Source organism: Pogona vitticeps, chromosome 2 (assembly GCF_051106095.1).
Source record: "Pogona vitticeps strain Pit_001003342236 chromosome 2, PviZW2.1, whole genome shotgun sequence".
Taxonomy (NCBI): Eukaryota; Metazoa; Chordata; class Lepidosauria; order Squamata; family Agamidae; genus Pogona; species Pogona vitticeps.
In genome coordinates, this window is record NC_135784.1 from 101585705 (window position 1) to 101611371 (window position 25667).

Genomic DNA, 25667 nt, shown 5'->3' on the forward strand with positions numbered 1-25667 from the left:
TCAGAACAAACAGGTTCCCAGGAACAAAGATTTTTATTGGAATTAGTTTGCAAGGTACTACCCACTGCTCTGGGCCATAACAACTCCACTCTTGGGTTCAGACATTAGAATGGAATACGTAGTTATGAAGGCCACAAATCCTACATCCCCTGAGAGCATGCATTTCTTTTTTAAAGAAAAAAGAAAAAAAAGGAGCATATGCTACCGCAAAATAATTTTCTTCCTCTCTCTAAAACACAGTAGAGCAAAGGCCTCCTATTCCATTCTTGTGGGGCAGGGTTTCATTGAACTTGGACTGAACCCAGTCCAGCAAGGGCTTTGGCATCCTTAAGCAGCAGTGGGTCTATGGACATCTATGTCTCAGTGAGACTGTGGCCAGAGTCTTCAGTAGCCTCTTCAAGAAGGGTGAAAGAGTGGATCGTGTGGATGGCTTGCAGTGGAGAACACTTCCAAAAAAATGTGAATCCGTTTAGTCTGGCTTTAAATAGGCACCTCCGACCCAGGGAACAGCAAGCTATCCCTTTACATCTTGACTCAGCACCAAAATCAACCCTCAGCTCAAGAGCAAGGCGCTTATGACTACAGACTGGTTGTGTTGTTAAAAACAGTTTTTTTTTTCACCCTGCGTTTCGGGAGGGAATCAACCTGAAATTCCTCTTTTGATGGTTTTCACTCTGAGGGGGTCCAGGCTCCTCATTAAAGATTTGTTGTTTTCCAGTATTTTTCTCTCATCGGCCCCCTCCTTTGCAATCCATGAAGGAAGGAGACGAGCGCACAAAAGTTTATTTCATAACTTTCCTCCTCCAACAGCTGTTGATGCTGTCACTGCTTGACAAGCTGTGCTTCAGGCAGTTATTGACTTACTGAAATATTTCCATCCTTTGAGGGGAGAGAGAGAGAGGAAATTCCTGCACGAAATCTGAAAACACCTTCATGTGCTTAACATTCTCCTGAGTTCCTTTGACACATTGATTTTTGGAAGTGAACAACAATCTCCACAGTGACATCTAACAACTTGCAAGTGCAGAAAGTCCCCAAGATCTTTGATAGTGGTATCAAAGTTTGTTTAAAAAAACACACACACAGAGAAAGATTAAAACAACAACGAGAAAGAAGCTCCAAGACACGGAGGCAGGAATGTTATAGACCAAAGCCCACCTGAACGCAGTCCATCCTTGTACAGTATTACTCTATGCATGATGAACTCTGTATTAATTAAAATAGAAGTGCTGCCGTAGCATTTAGTAAGAGACAATGACTAAAGATGCTAAAAAATGAGAGATTTAAGGGTGGCTTCCGCCACTATCAAAAATACACCAGAATTCTGATATGAAAAAATGTATTTAATTTTGAATGCAATTTAAGGCACCATGAAGACCCGGGCTTGGTGACCGAAGTATACAACCACACAAACCTCTTCTCAAGATATACCAGGAAAAAAGAAGAAGACAAAAGACATTATGTGTTCTCCACTGCAAGCCATCCACTTTTATATATATATATCTATATATCAGTTTCTACATGATTTTACTGAGCTAACAATACTCTGATTCAGAGTGCCTCATTGACAGTCACAAGTACTCCAAGAAATTTCTTCATGTGGAGAATGGTAACTTCCAGGACATCCGTAGACACTGCCATTGGCTCCCAATGGCAATTTATGCCTTTCAGATAAGCACGCTGTCATGGAAGACACTTCCCCAAAGCTGCAGCCAGGTCCACACAAACACCCAAGACCTCATCATGGTTTTTTTTAATGAGAATACATCCTTGGAGATTATCAGAGGTCCCTCAGATGGATAATGCTTTGACTGTTCCTAAGGGTCCTACGTAGAATCACATGAGTGATCTAACAAAGCACGTTGCTGTTTCTTTTCATTTACATGAACAGAAGACAACAGGTCCTAGTAAAACAGGGACCTCACTCACCACTCTTGTTCAAACACTTTTTCAAGATTACACTTTTTAACTTCCTTGTTTTTGCTTTTGTTTTTTGTTTGGTTGGTTGGGTTTTTTTTTTTTTTTTTTTGGCAAATCCTCAGCACAAGGAAGGTAAGCAGCCGCCTGAAAAATACAGCCAAAGCTTGTAATTCTTTTGCTTCTAAGTGATACAGCTGTTCAGACAATCCTTAATGAGAGATACCTTGGGAAGGAAGTTGCCCAGAAAAGATTCAGGCAGAAGATTCAGGGCTTCCATGTTTCATTTTCCAGGCCTGTCCGTACGTCTGAGGAGGATCCTACTACGCATCTTTTGCACCACCACTCAGCTCAAAGCTATGTCAGAATATCGTGAGGACAAAAAATGGCAGCTGCCTGGCTATCCATCACAAACTGCCAGGGGAAACATTTCTGGTGGTGGGCTTGGCGGGAGTCAGCTCAGACCACAGCAATTGCCTGATTACACCACAATGTAATGTTGAGTCTAATTCTTTTTGCTTCTGCTCATAAAACATACACTACATCCCCTTCATTACACTCAGTGAGTCCAAACTGCTTCTTTACTATGGTCCCACATCCAAACCAAGCTGTGTGATTTCTTCACCTTTCTCTACCGGTTAGACATTTTGGATGTACCTCAGTAAAACTAAGAAGAAAATAAACATGCCCACATGATGTTCTTCTGATTTAAAAACAACGATGGGCCTCAGTACCACACGAAACAGAACCAGGCTTACTTACCTAACCACTGGCTCTGGAATTGCTTCTACATTTGCTGGCACTTGAACACCTTTCTCCCACTCTTGTCGCCAGGAATCAGCAAGGATATAGTACTCATCAGGGGTCAACTGGTAGGAATCTGGGATCTTCATAGCTGTTATCAGGTCGGTACGGAAAACCTAAAGAAAAAGAAAACAACAACCGTACGAAAGTGTGAGAGGCAGGGCACATAAAGCCTTTGGTATTTTCCATTGGCTTCAGCAAAGGAAAACCTCACCAGGCCTTTGATAACTGAAGGAAGGGTTTAGATACAGTGGGGTCTCGACTTACGAACTTAATCCATATTGGAAGGCAGTTCTCAGGTTGAAAAGTTCTTAAGTCGAATCTGCATTTCCCATAGGAATGCATCGAAAACCATTTAATCCGTATCTGCTCTTTTCGTCCATAGAAACTAATGGGAAGCTGCTATTCCGCCTTCTGCCACTAGAGGGGGATATTTTTTCTTTTTTTCCTTTTAACCTAAGATGACTTAGCTTTAAAAAAAAGGAAAAAAAAGAGTTCGTAACTCGAATCTAAGTTCGTAAGTCAAGTCCATATATTCCTATGAGAGCGGTTCGTAAGTCGAAACGTTCGTATGTCGAGCCGTTTGTAAGTCGAGACCCCACTGTACAGTCAAGCAAATGTAGCCAATCGGCTCCTATATACATGCTAATCTGTTGCACTAATCCTGAATACAGTGGGGTCTTGACTTGAGAACTTAATCCGTATTGGAAGGCGGTTCTCAAGTCAAAAAGTCTGTAAGTCAAGTCTCCATTGACCTACAGTGCATTGAAAACCGATTAATCTCGTAACAGGCCGTTTTTGTTCCATTTTGTTTTTTTCTGGTCTGTAAGTCAATTCTCAGGCTGCAAGTCAAACCAAAATTTTGCGGCCAGAGAAGTCTGTAACTCAAAAAGTCTGTAAGTCAAGCCGTCTGTAAGTCAAGGGTCCACTGTACTGTCAAACACAAGGACAGTTAGGGAAACCTGGGGCCAAGTGAGCACCATAGACTCTGAAGAACCTACAAGTACTTGCTCTGCAGGAAACCTATCTGTTAGCCCAGGATCACTCTTTATTTCTTACTCATGGAAGTTACTACACTTGATTCATCCAGCTCAGTAGTAGTGACAGAGGGCAGAATCCTGCTGTATATCTTCTTTCAGGTATAAACCTGATCAGGGTGCTGTAAATAATTAATTTAAAGTTTCCTATTCCCTCCCATTTGATCTTCCAAGGCTCCTTTTAGCTCCCTTTTCCTTAGAGAAGCTTTTGGGGACTTTGGGAGGTGCTTTTGACAGTGAAAAAAATCACTAATGGATCACCAGTAGTGATATAAATACCAATCTGGCCAAGGGATTCTGTGGGAATTTAACCATTTGGACATGATGATAAAACACTGAAGAACACCAGGAAGACACCAAGTTCATCCTCTCCGCAGGAAGAAAATGTTTGTGAAGCAAAAATTATTCCATCCTATATGCATGGTTTTATACTGTACTGCTGGGCAGATAAATGTGAGTGTTTACAGGCCACCACTGTTTAACTGAGACAAAACAAAGGATCAGTTGCCTTTGGAAAGACAGCCTAGTTTGAGACAAGCACTTTTTTTTACAATGTCCTATTTTATTTATTTATAAAGCAGGCACTGAGCAGGAGAGCTGGGCTTCCTATTAAACTCCACAGCAATATGGAGTCATTTAACCTTAGAACAAAAGGCCAAGTACTGTCTTTCCTTCAGACAACATGTGGATTCGGCTTAGCTAACCACAAAAAACCATTTAATTTGAACTAATTTAGCAAGCAGAGTGACTCAGGTTTTCCACTGTGCTAGCCTTTCCTAGGACATGTTGATGGGGGCTTTTTTGGGGGGGAGGGGGAAAGTATTTGAATGATTGGTACAGATACAGATAATGCAGCAGTACCTCGGCACATTCAGCTCATTCTCATGCATGTTTCATTTTCATATCATTTCCAGCCAGCCAGCCAGCCAAAATCCTTCTGCACTTGAGCTTTAGAAACTGTTCCTTTCAGAGCACACGTCTATTCGGTATCAAAGATGCTGCCGTTGTATTTTAAGTGCTAGATTTTTTTTTTAACTCAGAAAACTTAAAACTTGCTGAAAGAGAAACTGAATCTTGCCTAGTTGGTCCAACATAGCAATGACAGCAAGCATCTGTGCTTCTCAAATGGGGTTACTCAAAAAGCAACACGGAAGCCAACCAAACCCTATGGAGTACTGGGAAGAAAAATGCCAATACTGTATATTACTAATGATGAACAAAGTATGATTTACTGAAGATCGGGGGGGGGGGAGGCTGGCTAATGTGAAAAGCTTAATATTACAGAAATGAAAGCACAGGTGCCTTTTTTTAAAAAAAATCAGTTTTTCTACACACACAATTAGAGTTGCATAATGTGTTGGCAAAGTGACAAAACAGTAAGAGAAACAACGTTCAGCCACACAATAGTTTAGCCACAGCTGCTGCATGGACAAGAGGAACACAGCTCAAATATCCTTGACTCCGCTGCCTAGGAGTTGTTGAATCTCTGGACTGGCTCTCGCCTTCCTACTGTTCTGCGGCAGCAACCTAGTGTGCTTGTTTATCTCTCAGACCAAGTGTGAACACATATGTTTCTCAATGGTATTATATCTCCATCTGTTTACAGAAACAGAAAACTCCACCTGCATGCAGACATACACTGGAGGCTTTAACAGTTAAGATTTCAGTTACAAGACTCACAAGCTTATTTTGAGTAGATTAACATCAGCAGGTAGGATTTTTAATTCATCAAGCTAAACATTAAGAGCAAAAATCTTATGGGTCCTATTCAAATACAGTACAGAGCTGAAACTGTGGAAGTTGCCATGGTTAACTAACAAAGAGCCAATCAGGGGCCAGCTGCATGATAAGCACATGATTAAGTATGCAACAGGCAACTGGCAGCAGAACATTGCCCACAGCAGCTTCCACAGTTTCTCTTTCATGCATGGAAAATGATAGGATTCTGGCCTATGTAGTTAGTTTTAAAGGAAATCCAAGCATAACATGACATAATTTCATTGTGGTTGACATCACTTCCCCAATGGAATTTTGCTGTTTACCTCTTCAACACATTTGTTTTTGTAATGCAAACTGGCTTCCCCAAACTGTCACTTTCTAGATGCCATGGGACTACAAATTCCACAACTGAATTGCCAACTGGGGATGGTAGAGTAAACTGTCCAACACATCTGGACATTACCAAGTTAGAGAACACTGCCCGGGACTGTGGCTGTAACAACCAGTTGAGTCACCTTTGGCCACTCACCTCCTTCCTCTTCCTTCACTTTACTTCCACAAACCCTTACACTGTTCACTCATCCTTCAAACACCGTGGACTGCTTATCTAGATTGAAAAAGGTTAACTTCTCTCTCACACACACACACTCATCTGGTTTTCTGGGTGTTTCCAGCTACTGCCATTCAACTATGTCAGTTTCACCCTGCAGCCAAGGAATGTAACACAGAAGAGTTCTTCACTCCCATACACATATTGCTGTTGCCGCCACAATCAACTCCCCTTTTCCTTCTCCTGGCTGTGGCTCAAAACTTTTTTACGCTTTCACTGAAAGTTAAATTCCCAGCAAACTAGAGTAACTAAAACCATTACAGCTATTAAAACTGTTGATATATACTAAATTAATTAGGACCTAATTAAGACACATGTTAATGATACTTTATTCTCAAGGGACTTGAAGTTATTAGATTAGCCTAATTCGCTAAATATAATTAGCCTATTCCATGCTCTGCATCAATGTAGACTATAGTGCTGGCAAAGACTCATACTTGTCTCTTCAACCTGAGCCACCTGAGCTGAGAAAAGATCCTTTTTTTGGACTAAAATCCCTAGAATCTCCTAGCCAGCACGGCCAGTTTTGGCCTAAAGAAGTAAATTCCAAGCTATATAAGTACCTTTGTACCCTTTCCTGTCACTTCTTTAAGAGCAAAGTTTCAGGAGGTTCAAAAGAAGCTTTAATTATTTCCTGAAATAATTTCCCCTTAATTGGTTTCTTGCATTGTTAGTTTTCAAAAGGCAATTGTTCTGAAAAAAAGAAGCATGGCCTCACTTATGAGGTGCAGGTGGTTTCCAAAATTCATCCAGAGGTAATACAGGCCAATCAAATCACAAAGAAGTGTAAGCTTTCAAGATCACTGATCTTTGTCAGGAAGGATGTTACAAAGCTAAGCAGAGGGGAAGGTTGTTCAAATTTAACTCTTTATAATTTGTCCTCTATCTTGTGATGCAAAGGACGAAGTTATGCAGATCGGCAGTTCCCAAACCTTTTGGGGCTGTGGACCACTTGGGGGAGCGAGCTCCCTACGCGGGTGGGGGCCTGGGGCACCCCCGTGCATTTCCCGCAAGTGAGACACGTCGCCCGCGAGCGCGACACACCCACCACATGAGCACGACACACACCCCAGTTCCAGCAAGCTCATGGACCGGCACCGGTTGATGACCCCTGGTGCAGATAATCAAATGGAGCTCAAATTGGTGCAATGGTGTTAAGATTCCAACCGGAGTAGCCTACACAAGTGACGGGATTTGGGAGCATAACGGATCTCATCAAAGCTCATATGGCTCAATTTTAATTCATTTATTTATTCATTCATTAAATTTTTTTTACCCTGCCTTTCTCCTTAAAAAGGACCCAAGGTACATTACATCTTTCAAGGACAATATTTAACACTAACAATGGTGAGTATAAAAATACAAAAGGACCTCACACAATTACTTTTTACTGGAATTTTCAGAGATGCAGCTCTGAGAGTCTACTGTCTGTTGTACCAAAACCAAAACCTTGGTATTCTTGAAATCTAACAAGTAATGTTTGGTAGATGCTTTTGTGGACTGCAGCCCACTTCACTGAACCCTCTTCTCTTTCTGAATGTTAAGGGGTTGCCTCCCTGATAAATGGGGGTTAAAAAAAGGGACCCCGATATATTCCATCTTTCCAACTGAGTCTCAAAATCAGAATTCAAAGAGTAAAACATGCCTTTATTGTGAATTACATGTAACATTCATCTTCCTCACAGCTCTCTACCCAAAGGCTCTGAGAGGGGAATTAGCTAGAGTCGAGCACATTAACATACTTCCTCGGCTACCTTGTGTAACTTTCTGAACTGTAGCTCCCAAAGAATTTGTTGCTGCTAAGCGGAGGTCAACTTGTCTCATTCAATCCAACTGTCTTTTTATGCTGCCTCTCCGGCAGCTTGCAACTTGGTCCTCAGTAGTACAAGAACTGCTGGATAGCTCAGTGGTTTATGTATCTGGCTGCAGAACCAGAGGTTTGGAGTCCGATTCCCCACTGTGCTTCCTTAACAGAGACAAGACCTGATCCACAGGGTTTCTTCCAGCTCTGCAGTTCTAAGATTATTATTATTTTATCTATTTGCTTATATGTGAAGACCCTGCAGCCAAACATAAACAGATCCTCAGTGACCCTGATACAGCGAGAGCTATGCAGAGTCTTGCCATTTTGAGAACATAGCAGCCCTATGGACGCGGGCTGAACTCCTCTTCTCTCTTCCCATTTCCCTTCTGGCCATTCCCCCGTGAACACTGTATGAGGGCAAAAGAAAGAACTCTCTCACAACAACTCCGATTCTATCATGGTGAATAAAACTTTCCTACCTGGAAATAGTCTGAGAACTATGATTCGACTAGAGCAGTCTTGCCTCTCAGGGAATAAAGGGTCATTTGGAAACGAAAATAGATGGTTTCTCCTTGCTTCCGCCATCTGTTATCATCTGAAACAATAATCTACACAATCAGCAATCATACCACCTTGCTCAAATCAGTCTATCTCTGGCGACTTCTCTCTTATCCTGCATGAGGACAGAGATGGATCAGGTGTTTTCTTCAGATGCCGTTTAATTTTTTTCCCTGCTTATTCTCAACAACCTAACTACTACTACGTGTGAGCTGTAATGAATGATTCAAAGACAGTTTTACACTTCTATTACATCGCTTAAATGCCCCAGAAGGTATTTTGCAAATGAAATCTTTATGGAAAGGGGGATATTTAACCCTAACCAAAACCTAATATTTAGGTCGCTTCATTTAATCCTTGAAGCTTCGTCTGATAACCCAATTAAAGCTGAAGTACGAAAACATAAGCACCCTTTTCTTATAATGTCAGGCCTTTTTACTTTGTACACCAGCAACTCTTTCCATCCACTACATTTATTTGCAGAATGTCTCCCATACCATACAAACAGAACAAATCTGATCTGCCCAGACACAGCTGGAATGCATCTTCCAATAAAAACATAATTAACAGCCTACTCTTTATAAGTCTGGGCTTGGGAAAGGTCAGCTTCCTTTAAGTCTCTATCTGCCAATATAATGTAATTGTTAAAAATGCCGCAGTAGCATTTGATTATTCTACTGGTGTGAAAAAAAAATTAAAATGAGATTAAGATAAATGCTAATTAAACTTGAGACAGGATCTGAAAAAGATGTCAGAATCCTTACAGTTTTGCATATCTGGTTATCAGGCAATAAGACAGCTAATAAAAAACCCCAGTGCTAATCTAGGACCTTTTCTCAAACATAATGAACACTGTTGCCCTTTGGAAATACATTCCATGTGTTTGCTGTTCCCTGTCACTGTATCAGGCTAGAAACTGTTTTGAGTTACTCTGTATTGCCAAGTGACTATCTCTGAAACAGAAAGAGCAAACAAGATAAAGCGAAGCCTTCTGCCTTGACTACAGGGCTTTCACCAGATGCCTAGCCTGCTAAGCACCGGGTACAGTATCTATCAGCACTGGTGGCCATGACAATCTTTCTACCATACTGGATGAGATTTAATTGCAGAATTTAATGCTCACTTTTGTTCTTTTTCTCTCCATCTTCAGCAAGCCTTTTTAAAAGGCCTTCATATTTAAGAGCTTAAAACAGCCCTTCCAAACCATGGGCTATCCAGATGCTTGAGACTACAGCTCCCATTATCCTGTAGTTCTGGTGAGCCTGGCGTGTGTGTGTGTGTGTGTGTGTGTGTGTGTGTGTGTGTGTGTGTGTGTGTAACATATTTTACCCCTCCCTTCTCCTCAAAAAGAACCCAAGGCAGTTTACATCATCAAAAGGAAACAATATTAAAAGTTAAAAACAGCCAGTTATTCAAAGATTAAAAAGGGATGAAACAAACATCAAATTAAAATATTACATAAATATTACATAAAATACCCACAAGGAGAGTTTAAAAATACAAACAGCTGGATTGAACCATCTCAACACATGAGGCCTAGCAGTTTTCTTTTCTATCAGGGAAATATTTTCTTAGCTAATGGATCTTAATGGCCTGTTTGAGTCCAAATCGCACACCAGTAATTTGCACAGGTAAACAGGTAGCTTGTATCAATATATTGATCCATGAAAATATACTTCTCCCTCAGGCAATGTGAGGATTGCAATTAAGTTCAGAGTGAACGGGGAAACCTAAGGATGGTGACAGATGATGTCAAGAGTCCCTGTTTTTCAGTAAGTCCCAGGGTTGTGACCCTGTGCTCCCTGGATCTAGTATACCACCATTCCCACCACTGAAGAGACAAACTAATATTTCATTTTAAAATTCACTTTTCTATCCAACAGTGGGGGGGGGTGACCCTTAAAAGTACTTCAGTGCAGGAAGCAAGCACTGGAGTGAAAACAGCAGGGAAAGCACCAGCACTGTGATTATTTCTTTCCATCATCATGTGTCCAAAATTGGACAGATGAAGTGCCAGGGAGCTGAAAACAGAATTGAGGCTCATCAGCAAAAAGGCAGAAACAGAAAAATGAGATCTGCGGAGAAATATGTTGAGGGAGAAGTGCAGAGGACCCAACACAAAGTTTTGCAGCATTCCCAAGGGGAATGAAAGAAGAAATGGTCAAAGAGAGGGCAGCTGGCAAGAAAGGAGTCAGCCGGGCAGAGTACAGCCTGAGGAGCAATGAGGACTAAGAGAGATCAGTGTGGTCAGCAGAATCAAAGATGGCAGAAACAACCGAAGATCTCAAATCTATGTAGAGAAGATGCTCTGGAAAACATGATGAAAGCAACTTCAATAAAATGGCATGGGCAAAGATAATGTGGGAATGAGGAAGGAATTAAGGCAGGTTTAGATAATGCTCTCACAGATGGAGCAGATTAGAAGTTACCACTAGAAATGCCTCTTTAAGTACTTTAGTATAGAAGAGAAGCAATGGGTGGCAATATCCAAGAAAGGTGGATTAGATTCAGCAAAATAATGCAACAGTGCTATGATCAGATTCCACACTGTCTCCAACAGCAGCTCAATCACATACCCCATGGACACCGAAGACTTATACAGGCACTCTCTTTCTTCCCACCATTAAAAAAACTGCATGAGGGAAAATGAGAAGGGATATATTAGCATGCCACACCCTCAGTGGCACAACATTTCCAAACCCCCCAGATATGCAGCCCTTCCTGTCCTGAAATCTGAAGTCTAAACAGGAAGCCATCTCTATGTGGAACCTATGAACATATACGTATTAAATATACTTAGCAATTTTAAATGCTATATTAAACTGGCAAATGTCTTTGGGATGGTTTCCAAATTTATTAAAATGTTGATCATGCAGTGTGCTAGCTCAGAGCCCAGACTAACTCATAACAATTAATTATTGGAGGGCCAAACATGACAGATATACAATGCACTGGAGGGAGAAAGGTTTTTGTTTTGAGCACACCTTTCTGTGATTTTACTCATGGGAAGGAAGAAAGTGCCCAAACAGCCCTTCCCAAGGCATTTATGAGAACTCTCCCTGTCCAGTGTTGCTTGTCCCCAGCTTGCGAAATCAACAGATAGACTACCTCTGAATATGAAGACTCAGTATTTAACTAACACACCTAATTGTCATTGGCATAAGTGTGCTCTCTGTCTGGGTCAAATCCCAGTATAAAACAATAACCAGACCTTGAAAAGGAGACTTTTTTTGGACATCAATCTCAGAATCATCCAGCCAGTGGCCATGCCGGCTGGGAATTTTTTGGACCTAGAGGGCCAAAGCCAGGAGCAGGATGCCCTGGCAGTGTTGTGTCATCATACTGTGCCAAGTGTGCAAGTGCTACTGTTGCAGGAGCAGTGATCTCTAAGAAGAAAACTCATTCTCCGCTTGTACAAAGGTGACACTTGCATACGTGGCACAATCCTGCCTTTGCTCTGCTGAGCACCATGAGATGTAGACAGATGAAAGGGAGGACACCTGGAGTGATACTGCCCGGGTTCTGACTCCTCGGGACTGCTTGCTGCCGGGATCCAAAAACGTTGCTCCCTTCAGATTTGCATGGTGGAAAAGCAGCACCTTTGACTTGGGCCCTCATGTTACACAGATAAAAATATTAAGCTTCAGATGATCTAGCTTTAGACGAGGAACGGCAGCAAAACTATCAAAGGGGGAGTGCCAAAGGTGAGCATGAATGAATGGACATGCTGGTAGTACTAGCTTTGTCCTGGAAGAACTAAAGCCACCCTAACCATGGTCCCAAAAGCCCTCTTGACACAAATCCTGCTCGTTTTGCCACTACATCTGCCAATCAGGTTCTCTACAGCAGCCTCACAAATGGCTTCACTCTTGCCTCCGGAGAACGAAAGCAGACTCTATTCTATCTGCAATGGACAACAGGATTTGAGTCCAAAACCATGATGGTCAATAATTATTAGAAGGCAATCATGGAAAGAGCCTCTCCAACAAATGTGAGGACTGAGAACACATTCAGGCTTCCCCTGAGGATGACAGCTAATTTTTGCATTCCAGAAGCACCACTGGATTGCTTCTGGAAGGAATAAAGACGATGAGAATAAAAGCATCAGCAGGTGAGCAAAGGTTAGGGTTCTCTTGTTTGGCAAAGTAAAGGCATCCTTATGAACAGAGACAATGATGAGCAGTGTATTTCACTAACTGGACCACAACAATAAATTCCGAAGCTAGAGCAACAGTAGTGCATAAGGAAGAGAAAGTGGCTTGTCTTAAGATACAGAGGAAAGAAGCAGAAAATGGAAACAAAGACTCAATTCTACCTAACATTAAATTGCTAACAAGACTAGAGAGACTGGTATCACAAAAACGTCAGCTTGTTATCAGCACTATATGACAAGCACTTAACAGACAACATATAATACATCAGTACTCAGGGAGGACCCTGTCTGCTGAGTCCATGTGTTTTTTTTTAAAAGCCACAGATGGGAATCTCCAAAATTATGAACCACCCAAACAGTTTTAATAGGGGATCAGAAGAGAAAAGCTAACACTGTCTAATCTGTCTGTCTGTCTGCTTATATATTGTCCCATCCAAGCAGCATTTGAACTCCTATCTAATGAATCTCTACAAAGGAGGAGATCTCATTCACAGACCAAATGTCACCAAAGTTAAATGTGCCTCTATAATCTCTGCTATTGTTGCAGTAAAGTGTTCTCTTTCCTTGGCCCCTCTGCCATCTGGAGGCCTTTCTGTAGAGGCTGAGCTGAGGAAAGAGAGGCCATGAATGAAGACAGGATGCCTGCCTAATTGACGGTCAACTACCTGACAATCTGCAGCTTCCCCTCCATTCAGCTTTCCTCTGCATCCTGTCCTGTCCCTCCCCCCTCCCCATGCTTCAGGCAACACCAAGCATTAAAAAAAATCAATCACTCTGGGATTCTCTTTGTAGAAGCAGGTGGGCCCATCCTCTTTCTGACATATGCCTCCACCCCAATGGTACTTTTGTTTGTTTGTTTGCTTTGCAAGGGGGCTCAGCTCTTCACCACAAAAATGAAATATTACACAGTTGTTGTTATTGTTATCCTCTCACTTCCAGCTGCTACCTGGAGCCAACTGTTTAATTCATTTCAAGGCAAGATGGCTTGCCTGGTGGAGGGAAGGGTCACCTCTTCAGTATACTTGAGTACAGATTCACCTGCCACAACCACCAGTGGCATTCCCTTTTGCTGAGAGGATTTTTTAAATGCTTGAGCTTGCTTGCTCAGCATGCGAGACCTTGGTTACCTATTAAGTCTTGATAGGTGCTGTAAATTATTTGCAATATCTTGGGTGGAAACATGTAACACTGACAGTGTATACAACTTCCACTTGGGTGGGTGGGGAAGCAGTAGCTTTTGAATCACCAATCAAAGTTTGGGTACAATTTTTCACCAATACATTCACACTTACAAGGCCTACACTTCCTTCATGAAACCATTCACCTCTCATTGCACTACTACCCCAACCTAAGCTGCCCCTTCTGGCTTTTCAGATCAGGACCAGGGCAAAAGCTAGGCCCAATTTTGTGACAAATAATGGAATTCCATTTCCCTGAACAAGGTAAGGTATGTGACTGCCTGGACTTGTCATATGACCGCTTCACTTGTTTAGTCCAGCTCTGAAGAGATAAGCATCCACCTTCAAAGACAGCCCAGTGTGCAATGGTACACTTATACAGTGAGGGCGTTTTTCTATGCAAACGGGGAGGGATGCACACAAATCGATGAACTATCATATTTGGAGCTCTACAGCCTCGATAGAATGCTGCTGAAATTTGTACATGAAACCAGAACCACCAAATGGAGGCCTATCAAGAACTAATACCCTCACAAACTGTAACCTGAACATTACACACACATACTCAGTTTTGTTTTGATATACTGTATCTGGGATTAGGATTTGGGAAAAGACTCAATTATTCCAGTCAAGCTTTTCTGAATTATTTATAGAAACTAAATAAAGAATAGATTGGGCAATGATGAACTGAAGATCTGATGGTAGAAGGAAAGCTGCATACTGGAAAACAAGCAATTTTCTCTGAATAGGACTGTTTATTATTTTCTTCCTTCTGCAGAAATTGACAAATTATCTTTAAAGGTCTGCTGCTTAGCAACACCAGTTCCAATGATCTGCTTGGAAGATGTTAATTGCTTCTCCAAACAATGAGAACTGTTTAAAGGGGACACATCTTTCATTTAATAGCAAGAGAAATTAGTCAGGAAAAAACCATTATAGGTTAAGACCATTGTATATAATCACAAATTAATGATCTACCATCTACACTACTCACATTTCGCCAGTGCATGAGAGAAAGCACATCTATTTATATTTATAAAATAGTGGCCAGAATCCTCTGTCTTCATGCAATGTAAACTTACACCTGCATACATTTGTTGGGCATTACACCCAGGCGGTCTGGACTGAGCAATCAGATTAACTACCACAAAGTTGATTCTTGGGGGATTTGGCAGCTGAGCAAGGAAGGGGTGGGAAGGAGTTTGTTACTGAGTGTGAGGGGGGGGAAGCACACCCAGCCAGCTGTACATCTTGCCAGGGTTTGTCTTCTGCCACACAGACTCTGCTGATGCTTTGGCACACCTTTGGCTACCTGCTCCTTCCTAGGACTCCTGACAAGATCTTGTTTTGACTTGCTTGCTTGCTTATTTATTTGTTTGTTTGTTTATCCATCCCTATCTGGTCTTGCAACCACTTAATGGAGAAATTACACTGTATTTTTCTGTGTATAAGATGCCCCCATGTATAAGACACCCCCCCAACCCAAAATTAAGAAATCTAAGCAGGGCTCAGCAAGTGAAGGAGAAAAGCAGGTATCAAAGTGCTCTGATTATTTCTGCTTCCCCCCTCCACTTTCTTGTGAAGAAAGTGCTTCCCCCCCCCTCCACTTTCTTGTGAAGAAAATAGAGGGGGAAAGCAGGAATCATAAAAGCGCTTTGATCCCTTTCCCCATTACTTCCGTGTATAAGACAACCCTCAATTTTTAATCTAAAGATTTTAGACAAAAGTATCTTCTTATACACAGAAAAATATGGTATGTTCTGACAAAAAATCTGCTACAGGAATCTAATGTACTTCACCTTTTATTGAACCACAAGGTAAGGGACAACACATTTAATCAAGATCATTAGCGAAGGGGCATCCCAAGCAAGCTGTGCAAGACAGAAAACAGTCTCAACTCGTCACGCCTTCACCTAAAGGGGAAAGCAGAGCATGAAATGGGAAAAACTGGCCGGTAACAGTATCTGTAAATAAGGCTTGCTCTGATGTGCACCAAAGGTGTAGATGGTGGCAGGAATGAGTTAGAAAGCATTTGACTTTGCCAGCTTCATTCCATCCAACTGTCTCCATGGCAATCCCTATCATGCTTAGCCAGGATGTCCACTGACAATGCTAGTTGAGAGATTATGGGAGATGTAGTCCAAAGTATGGTCTGGCTATTGTAGGAACACCTCTGTTTTCCTACTATATCTGAAAGAGGCATCATCTGAGCTTCGTGTCAGGCAGGAAAACATCTTGTGCTAATAACTGTTGCAACAGGAGGCAGCCTGTCTGGAGAGAAGGCAGTTTGAAAGAACACATGCGAAGATACCTCGTAAGTGCTGAGGTTTTAGTGGGAACTGGCCATCTTGACACAACGAGAAAGCACCCGGGAGTTTCGCCAATCCTCTCAAGAAATCCTGCTTTAAAACAGGAAGTTCTTTTTCTGTGGGCTTGCTTACTGCCTGACAACAAAACAAGTAAGGATTCACACCACTATCTAGAATACAGGGCGGTAGCTTGCCAACGTTTTCAAGCACTTTTCTACAAATGCTATAAAAGTAAAATAAAATAAACTTGTTTGGGGGCTTTTGGGTTGGCTGGTGCTAGCTGGATAGCTCAATGAGTTAGGTGAAGGCAGAGGCTGAGTGTTTATTCCCCACTGCGCATTCCAGAAGAGCCAGCCCATGTAACCTTGGCCAAGCTGCACAGTTCCAGGATACTACCCCCAGAAGAAGGGAATGGCAAACCACTTCTGAGTATTCTCTACCTAGAAAGCCCTGAAAAGGATCGCTGCAAGTCAGAATTGACCTAACAGCAATTATATATTGCTTGGCATGCAAGTTATTAACTTTTTTATGAGAACACACACACACACACACACACACACACACTTCTCAATTTAGTTGCTTTTGTAATTAATTTGGAACTTGTTATTACATAAAGGAGTTTGTGAACAGAGAATTCAACCACTACAGTGCTACTAACATCACATAGAGAGAGCCAAAGGCTCCTGGTCCAATCCTCATCTCTTTGCCCTCCATCTCCCTGTCTTGTCAGGAAGCTGCTAAGCACAGTGAGGTGAAGGTGATTATGGAGCTCCGTTGGGGTCCAGGAGCCTGGCCTGACCCTTTGGTTGTGCAAAATGCTGCAATCATGTTTAGCCAGGCACGGTGACAGCTCCTCTTCAACATTTCCCCTGTACAGAAGGGGGTGAGGTGTCGCTCTTTATGTGATTTTTAAATAGGATGCCTGAATTGGGGTTCCAGAGAACCAAAAGAAAGCATTGGCCTGGATTTCCCAACGCCAGTCAAAGTCTGTGCGAAAGGAACTTCAAGCAAGGCTGCATGTATGTGGCAGGCTGGCAATCTCTCCTTTTTAAGCTTTTCCTTCTGCCTTGCTTCCAACTTTAACATGATAAATAGACTGCCATTAAAAATCAGTCAAATGAGAATACATGTCATTCTCACTACTCTTGAGCTCTGGAGACAGGCAGAGAGAGAACTAAGACACCACGAGTATGTTTCAATGTGTTATGTGAAAGGTCCACTCAGGAAAAGCAGGCTAGTATTTTTTTTTAAAGCACATCGAAGCTAGAAACAAGAGGAAGGAGTACACATGTTTACACTGGCCAAATTCTGTTGCTTTGTTATCCAGATTTCTGGCGGGATTATCCTGCACACACTCCAAAACAGAGGCCACATGTACCCCCGAGAATCCCAGGGGTAATTTGTAAACTGCCAGCTAGAACTGACTGAACGTTATGCCACTTGCCATCTGTATAGCAAAGCAACAGGGCTTCAACTATTATATAAATATATATCAGCCACAGTTATTAAAAACAATGAAAAGAGGGGGGAAACCAACCAATAACCAACTCCAGCTTTCAAGTCAAGGAACAATGACTGGATGAACATGGAGTCGTAAGAATAATTTTTAATAAGTGCAGTGCAGCAATGTGAAGAATCAATTGAAGCAAGAAACACATTTCTAGGAGCAACTAACTTTAAAACCTGGAAAAAGTTACTTTTTAGAGCTATAAATGCCATCATCCCACAGGACACCACTGACTAGAATACTCGGAGTTTTATTCCAAAACACCAACTAACTAGGATTAGTGGCACTGTGAATCTGAGTACTACTTGCTGGGGGAAATGGGTGGCCACTGGTTTGGGGGGGGGGCTCAACGTGTGCTCTAGGCTCCAGTGAAAACAGGAGGATGTTCCTTCAAGTAATTGTATTTAGGACTCAAACAATCTTCCTCTTTCTAGACATTTTAACTAAATCAGAAGAATTCATGCTTAGAACTGCTCTTAATTAGTAGATCAGACACTTTTGCATAAATATGCTTGATTTGAATAGCTTATCAACAGTAGACTCTTCCCATAAAAGAACAATCATACATTCATGGAGACTGTGCAGTGCTCACACTGAGAGGGTTTGTTAATGTGTTGGAACAAATTGTTTATGCTCAGTTTACACTGCTGCAAGAGCATTAAAATGAACGAAAGGCTATAATGTATGGAATCTTTAGTGTGAAGTACTTATACTGAAGCCACTGGAATTACTCCAAAGCAACTGACCGCAGGATAATGCTCTGGTCTGAAACATCTGCTGTGATTAGTCTGCCCTCAAGGCCTGTATAACACCCTCGCAATTTAAACATAGTATTTCACGGCTCACACAGTTGCTTGGATGGGATGCTCTGTACGTTCCATTATGAACTCTCTAAATTTTTTGGTTCACATATCTTAGGCTGGTGTACTGTCAGAATGTCCTGTGGGCTAGAACAATGACCTCTGAAAACCCAAACCTTGCCCACCACATTACACATATTTACTCTGGTGTAAACTGTTCTCATTTAAATGGAGCTTACTCCCAAGTAAAGCAATGCAGGACTGTGACCACGGTCTGACTGTAGTCCTACAAGCTAGCATCCTTCAGTACTCAAGATGAGAGCAGTGGCAGATCATTTCCAGCCCGTTACCACATTTAGATTCTGGGGAAAGCTTCACAGTTTGTACACCTGGAAAGCATCCATTTAGAAACCTATGTGTTAGAAATGCTGGGAGCAATGAATGGATAAATGAAACAATGAATGCACAAGTCTGTATGCTGTTACGTATTTATATCTTTATCTGGGAAACTAATTCCTAACACAAAAGGCTAATATCTGAATGTGCTCTTAAAACAAATACTATCAGATAGTGAATATAATGCCTCTTGCTTCGTAAGTTATACTCATGAGGCAAGGTCTATAATGAGGTTTAATAGCTGCCTGGAAGGTAGTTGGGAATCCACCTCACAGTCTACAAAGTTTTTGGACAGTTGAGGAAACTGAGACAACAGAAAATCTCTATGGTTACAGTCCTGCACCCAGCTAAACTACAGAAAATACAATGAAGTCAATGGAATTTATATGGCCAACATGAAGCCAAGGTTGGCAGTCTACAACTATATGCTTTGGTCCATTAGAAGTAGAAATGCCCATATTCGCTGTAATCATGGAAATAAGCTGAAGTACACAACCATTAACAGAGTTTCAGAGATGCTTATCAAGAGTAGAACTGTGGAACATGTGGCCTATGGACTATTAACTAGCACATCTGGGCTCCAGGGCTATTTTGTGCCACCCCTAGCAACTTTGCCCAACCAATGGACTATTTCAGCAACATGGAGAGGGGGAATTTGCTGTTTGGGTAACAGCTTATCCTTCATATTATTTTACTCTGGAGAGGACACTCTCCAAGTCCTCCATACAGAGCACGTTACCATAGTCTCTCAAGACTGAAGGATGCCATTCCAATTAATTTTCCACAAAAATTGGTTTTAAATGGGGGGGGGATGCTGCTCATGAAGCCCTCTTATGCCATGTAAGACATGTAGGGACAATTTTGTATATGTGGAAAAACCCCAACACCACTGGCTCACCATGCCCTTATTATTTTTTTAAAAAATTAAGATTTTTGGCTACTGGTAAGCACCATGGGGCTTAAATGATGACATATAAAGCCCTAAAAGGTTTAGAACCTCGATACCTAGCAGAACGCCTTCTCCCACCTAGATCTACTCGAGTCACTTGCTATAGCCAGGAAAGACGGGGGCCTGACACCGAGAGAGGTCCGAAAAGAAATAACAAGAAATTGGGCCTTCTCGGCAGTGGCCCCTCGACTTTGGAACAGCTTGCCGTCAGAGATCTGCCTGGTACCCTCGCTGGGTGTTTTTAAGAGCCAATTAAAGACTTGGCTCTTTTGGCAGGCCTTCCCTCCTACCAATACTTGATTTTTATTTTTTGCTTGCCCTTTTGCTTACTTTTCCATCTTGATTAACATTTATATTGTCGATTTAAATTATTGTTTTAACTGTTTTACGTATGATTCTGATGTGAGCTGCCCTGAGTAGACGCAGTCTAGAAGGGCGGGATAACAATCTAATAATAAATAAAAAATAAAAATACGTTTTTTTAAGAACTGATTTTATTTTTAGTTAAACCTATTTGTCTATTTAAAAAACCACTCAAGCAATCCGTACAGTACAGAAATGCTGCATTATTTTTAAAATAAAGAAATATGTATATTATCCCCTTCAGCCACACCCCTCCCCTTTATCTCCAGTCTCATAGACATATTGTGCGGAGGCTGAATCTGAAACATGGCCACCCTCTGCTGAGACTGTCCACTCCTGAGGTAAAGGAAGCCAGATCAGTCCATGAGTCAGGTTGTACTGCACCTGAGTCATGATTTTGTCATACCTAGTGCACAACCAAACAAGAGGCATCCAAGGAGGAGGGATGCTCAACAGTTCAACAACTGTCCCGGCTCTCTCATTCCCATCATTTCTCATGGACTTTTGGGATGGACCTGCTCCTGACCCATGTTATCATGTTCCTTTTTTTCTCCTTCCATCAACCTTTGTTTCCCTGTGAAATTTCTTGACAGATTTTGAGGCTCTATTCACTCACACACACACCCCAAAAAAAGAAAACCCTCTCAGTGACATCAGACTCACTAGAATTCGACTGTCATGTTAAGCTCTATCCGTCTAGAGACAGGCTTTTGCTGTTTCACTAAGTGACAAAGCTGGGGCTGCTCATTACCTAGTTTGTCTTAAACCCAGGAAGTGGGCATTTACAGAACTGTGGGCCGATTTTCAACCTGGGAAAGAACTTGGAGATCACACTAATATAGTGAGGAGTGCCAGGGATAGAGCAGAACCAAGCCAGAGCCAACAAAGTCTGACTAAATTCTGATTCGGACATTCTCCTACCAACCATACAAAGCATGGCCCAATTCCATCTAAGTTTACTCACAGAATGAAGGAAGCCTCAAAGTAACACCCTGCAGCTGCACATGAGGGTCACTGAAAAATGCTAACACTCTTCTCCTTTCTTAACTTTGTGTGAAACCTGCTTCTGGGTGACATCTAAACCTTTGGTTCTATTTTGGTATTTAACACTAAAATAAAGATTTAAAATGGCTTTTAGCTAAGAGATTAGGGGTTTTTTTTAATTGGAATAACAAGCCTGCATATTGTTTACTGCATTTTGTGATATGATGTGAACTCTTAGTCCAACATATACAAGAAAATAGATCTATCTATCTATCTATCTATCTATCTATCTATCTATCTATCTATCTATCTATCTATCTATCTATCTATCTATCTATCTATCCATCCATCCATCCATCCATCCATCCATCCATCCATCCATCCATCCATCCATCCATCCATCCATCCATCCATCCATCCATCCACCCACCCATCCATCCATCCATCCATCCATCCATCCATCCATCCATCCATCCATCCATCCATCCATCTATCTAGTGGTCAGGCCACTACTCTAGGTGGCATTCAATTCTGCAATATAAACATAACATAAAATTCAATAATAATCAAATAAAAAGAGCAAAACTTATAATAACTATATATAAAAATAGGGACTTAATTAGCTTCCATCTTAGCACTACAAAATAATGACAACAGCAACACTAAAGTATTTCTGTGGAAATGTCAAAAACATCTCCCCTGTAAATTAGGCCATCATTTAAAATCACAAATCCCAACTTAATAAATCAAAACAAGGCTAAGCAGTACAGTTGTGCGTAGCCCATTTGCTACCTCTTTGCTCTTCCAGCGAGCAGGCAAACAAACCAGAAAGTGATCGCTTTGTGCCCTATCCAAATGATTGATTGTGCTGATCACTGTACTCAGTCAAGCCACAATCTAGAAGCCAACAACAAATCCTAGTGTAAAGCTGGCTTGTGCATCCAGCTCATAGAAACAATTAACTATCACCTTCATTTTGAACGTAATCTATCCCTACATGATCTGTTTATCAGCCAATGTGAAGGATAGACAATGCCAGCTTTGAGCAAACAGGCTGGGGTCACACTGTGGTTTATCTGGCCATAACTGCTATTTTAAAATAATACAAAATATTCACGAATGAGTTTGATGGATTTATAACTTGTAGAAAATGTAGCTCCTTTTATTTGTTTAAAAAAACAACCAATTTGTTGACAGAGAAATGTACTCATTCATATACTTAAAAGGGATTTCTCATTAGCTTTTATATATTCTGTCACTCATCTCTCCCTTTTATTGCACCCATTGAGATACTTTTAACCTCTCCTGTCCATGTCCCCAATCAGTTTACCTTCCTTTATACTTTCCCAAGGTCTGCTAAACCTTTCACACACTGCAATTAGAATGCACCCGCTACTTAAGAGGTAGGCGTAATATAAATATAAAGCAGGTATTATACAGTCTTCTCCACTGATTTTAGCATACTCTGCATGTATCCTTTAAGTTCTCTGAAATATATCTGACAAGTCCAAGATCTGCTTCCTAAATAGTAATAATTGATGTGGAGCATAAACACAGTAAATCTGGATCCAAATTATGTTTAGAGGCCAAGAACTAAAAAGATTAGAAAGAAAAAGAAGAGAATGTTTTGAAGATTATAGGCTTTTCACATACAAGGTCAAAGAAAGGCACTCATCAACAAACACATTATCCTTTCCAGGTAAAGTATTTATTCAGCCAGTCTACAGGAGCAAATAAATAAATACTTGATGAGTGAATATATGCTGGACTTTACTTTCCTGCATACCTGTTCCCTCTGCATTAGCCTATATTATATAGGCAATACAATACAATGCAAGACTCATGCATTGGCCTGAGTCCTACATACAACTGGCAGAAACAATAAAGAGTGATACACTTTTGCTGTTCTAGCAATGTGGTGATTTTATAGCACTCCTATAGACACAGAAGTTTTGTCCACTGTGGACATTTCCTCAGGCAATCAAAATGACTGTATGTTGCTTCATTAAAGGGAAGCAAAACCTTGGTTAGCAAAGCATATTGCTGCACATCTACAGGTCAGCACTTATATAGTGCTATGGCTCTTCACGTTCTCACTTCTTTCAGATATCTGCAGCCACTCTAGAGAACCGACTTGCCCCTACCCCCAAATTGGTAGAACAACAGAGAGAGCAGAAAAGCTTGAGCCCAACCTCCCTGCAACATCAAATGAATGACCAGACCTAGGGAAGAATCTGAACTTGGCAACCAGTAAGAAATTGTTGCTGGATGTCCTGACAGTGCCACATAATGACCTCAGTGTTTACAAAGGGCTTAGTGTCCTTTCTTCTCCTCTGCAAAGCAGCTTGTTTTTCCAGTTTCACAACAAATGTATATAGCTAATCCCTTGTTGTAGACTCTTCCATAATAAACATCACCCTTGATTTAGCTAATGACCACATAACCCTAATAATGCCTTTGATTCCTTCTCTTTCCTGCTTCTGTTGCTAAAGCAAATTCAAGGGTCCCAGTCAAAAGACAGAATTAGAATGCAGCACTGAAAGGGGACAGTGGAATCCACCCCTTGGTCATTCACATATTAAGGGCCTGTAGAATAGAATCCCAAGAAATTGACAGTTTTATCTCAGAGTCCTTCAGAGCTACTAAAGTCTCAAAAACCATGTTCCCAAGTCTTCCAGTATTCAAGGCTGATGGTCTGTATCAGAAGTGTCATACTCAATTTCATCTGGGGCTGCATCGGTATTATGGTTGCCCATCAAAGGACTGGTTGTATCTGTAAGACTATATAAATGTATCTACTCTTTATCATATTAAATATAATCGTCCTCAATGGATTATTACTGGTTTTAGTAATAATGTAAGTAATAACTAGCTCTGAAAGTAAAAGTCTATGATCAAGTCTAGAAATAACGGCAAGCAGATATTCAAGCGTACAACTATTGTACAATTTATTGAAAAGTGAGTTTTAGTAACAGCTGTTGACACCCGCTCCACAGACCCACCTGTTTGTTTTGTTAATTATTCACAGATGTTTCCCACCTTTCCCTAGGGCTGCCATGGCCCTCAGCCTTCATTATCACCTGGCTCCTCACTCATTTCCTAGCCTACGTGGGAGAGGAGGCAGAGATGGCCGCTGCTAGGCGATGCCATCAAACAGTCCTTGCCGGGAGCCGTAAGTACGGGAGTGGGCAATAGCGTGAACTGCATTTCCAAAGGTGCTGTATGACTCTTCACTGCTTGGAATGCTGAGATTAGAAGTCCCGCTGGGCGAATTCCCAGCATCTTTGCGGAGCATTATGGGTGACCGAGTAAGCACCTGCGTATTTTATGCTGCACAGTAGCAGGCAACAATGCAATGGCCACATAAAATGGCCTGGTGGGCCGGATTTGGCCCGAGGGCCTTGAGTATGTCATATGTGGTTTACATGTTGGAAATTGCTACTCTGGGTGTCTAATAATAAATAGTGCAATCTTGCACACGTCTTCTCAGAAGTAACATGAGGCATTCAATCTGGCTAATTCCCAGATATGAATGTACAGGATGGTAGAGTTACAAACTGTGACATCTTTGGCCTTAGTTTCAGTTTAACCCCCATCTTAGCTTCAGATGAGCCTAAGGCTTAATCCTCACATTTGCACCGCGTCATAACAGTACTGACCTACCTTAAAAGGCTGACATAAAGACTTGAAAGATCAGGGCTTAGATCTTAATGTTTCATCAGCAAAGACATCACAGCTCATATTTGCACAATGGGGTTATCTCATTGCCCTTTGCCCTCTCCCGCCTTCATATTTTATTGGAGGGCTGGGGATCCCCTAGGAGGGAAGCCTGCAGATCGGGAGAGGGGCATAGAATAACCATCTTCTTTATACGAATTAAGAAATAGGTTGGAATCCATGTCTATTGAAACACCTGAATATAGCACATAGTTCTAATTATTATTATTCACTGTTGTTATTACTAGATGATGGAACACATTCCAATAGTTACAAATAAAGATTTCATCATGGGCTACAGTATAGACAGCACTTACAAGTGTTAGAGAAACAGGTCTCTATGTGTGTGCTTTTGATACCTCTTTCTCTCAGGAAGCACACACATATAGATAGATCAGCAGCAAATGCATTTAAAGTATCTATTAATTATCATCATGAACAGCCAGCTCTTTCCACACAGCCACACAACAGATTATTATTAATCTATACTAATAAGAAACAGCAATAAATATGTGTTCTCAGCTTATGGAAAGGCACAATTCCTGAAACATGATAGCTTGCAAAGGGACAATAATATACCAGAGTAACAGAGGATGACATCTCAAAAAATATAAAATAAAAATAAAAGGAAAGGAAAAGAAAGGAAAAGGAAAAGGAAAGAAGAAAGGAAAAAGAAAGCAATTCCCCAATCTTGAGATGTCAACGGAAGGAAGCAGCTCCTTCTCCTTCAACTTGTGATGAGTCACTCAAGATATTTCTCAGGAGTCTGGTTCTTGTGTAGGGTGCTTCTGTGTCACACACTTGCTAGAGAAAATGTGTAACTATCTTTTAAAAACAAATGTGTCGTTTGAAGGTGACAAAA

At 41.3% G+C, this 25667-nt stretch overlaps 1 protein-coding gene across 7 annotated transcripts in view; it reads right to left on the reverse strand.

The window, feature by feature from the left end:
* The window catches only part of JADE2 (jade family PHD finger 2), a 236507-nt gene that overhangs the window by 171413 nt on the left and 39427 nt on the right, over nt 1-25667 (reverse strand). For all 7 annotated transcript variants that reach the window (XM_020794422.3, XM_078385723.1, XM_072990142.2 and 4 more), the window contains exon 4: nt 2680-2837. In XM_020794422.3, coding sequence (XP_020650081.3) covers nt 2680-2837 — 158 coding nt within the window. The remainder of the gene's footprint in view (nt 1-2679; nt 2838-25667) is intronic.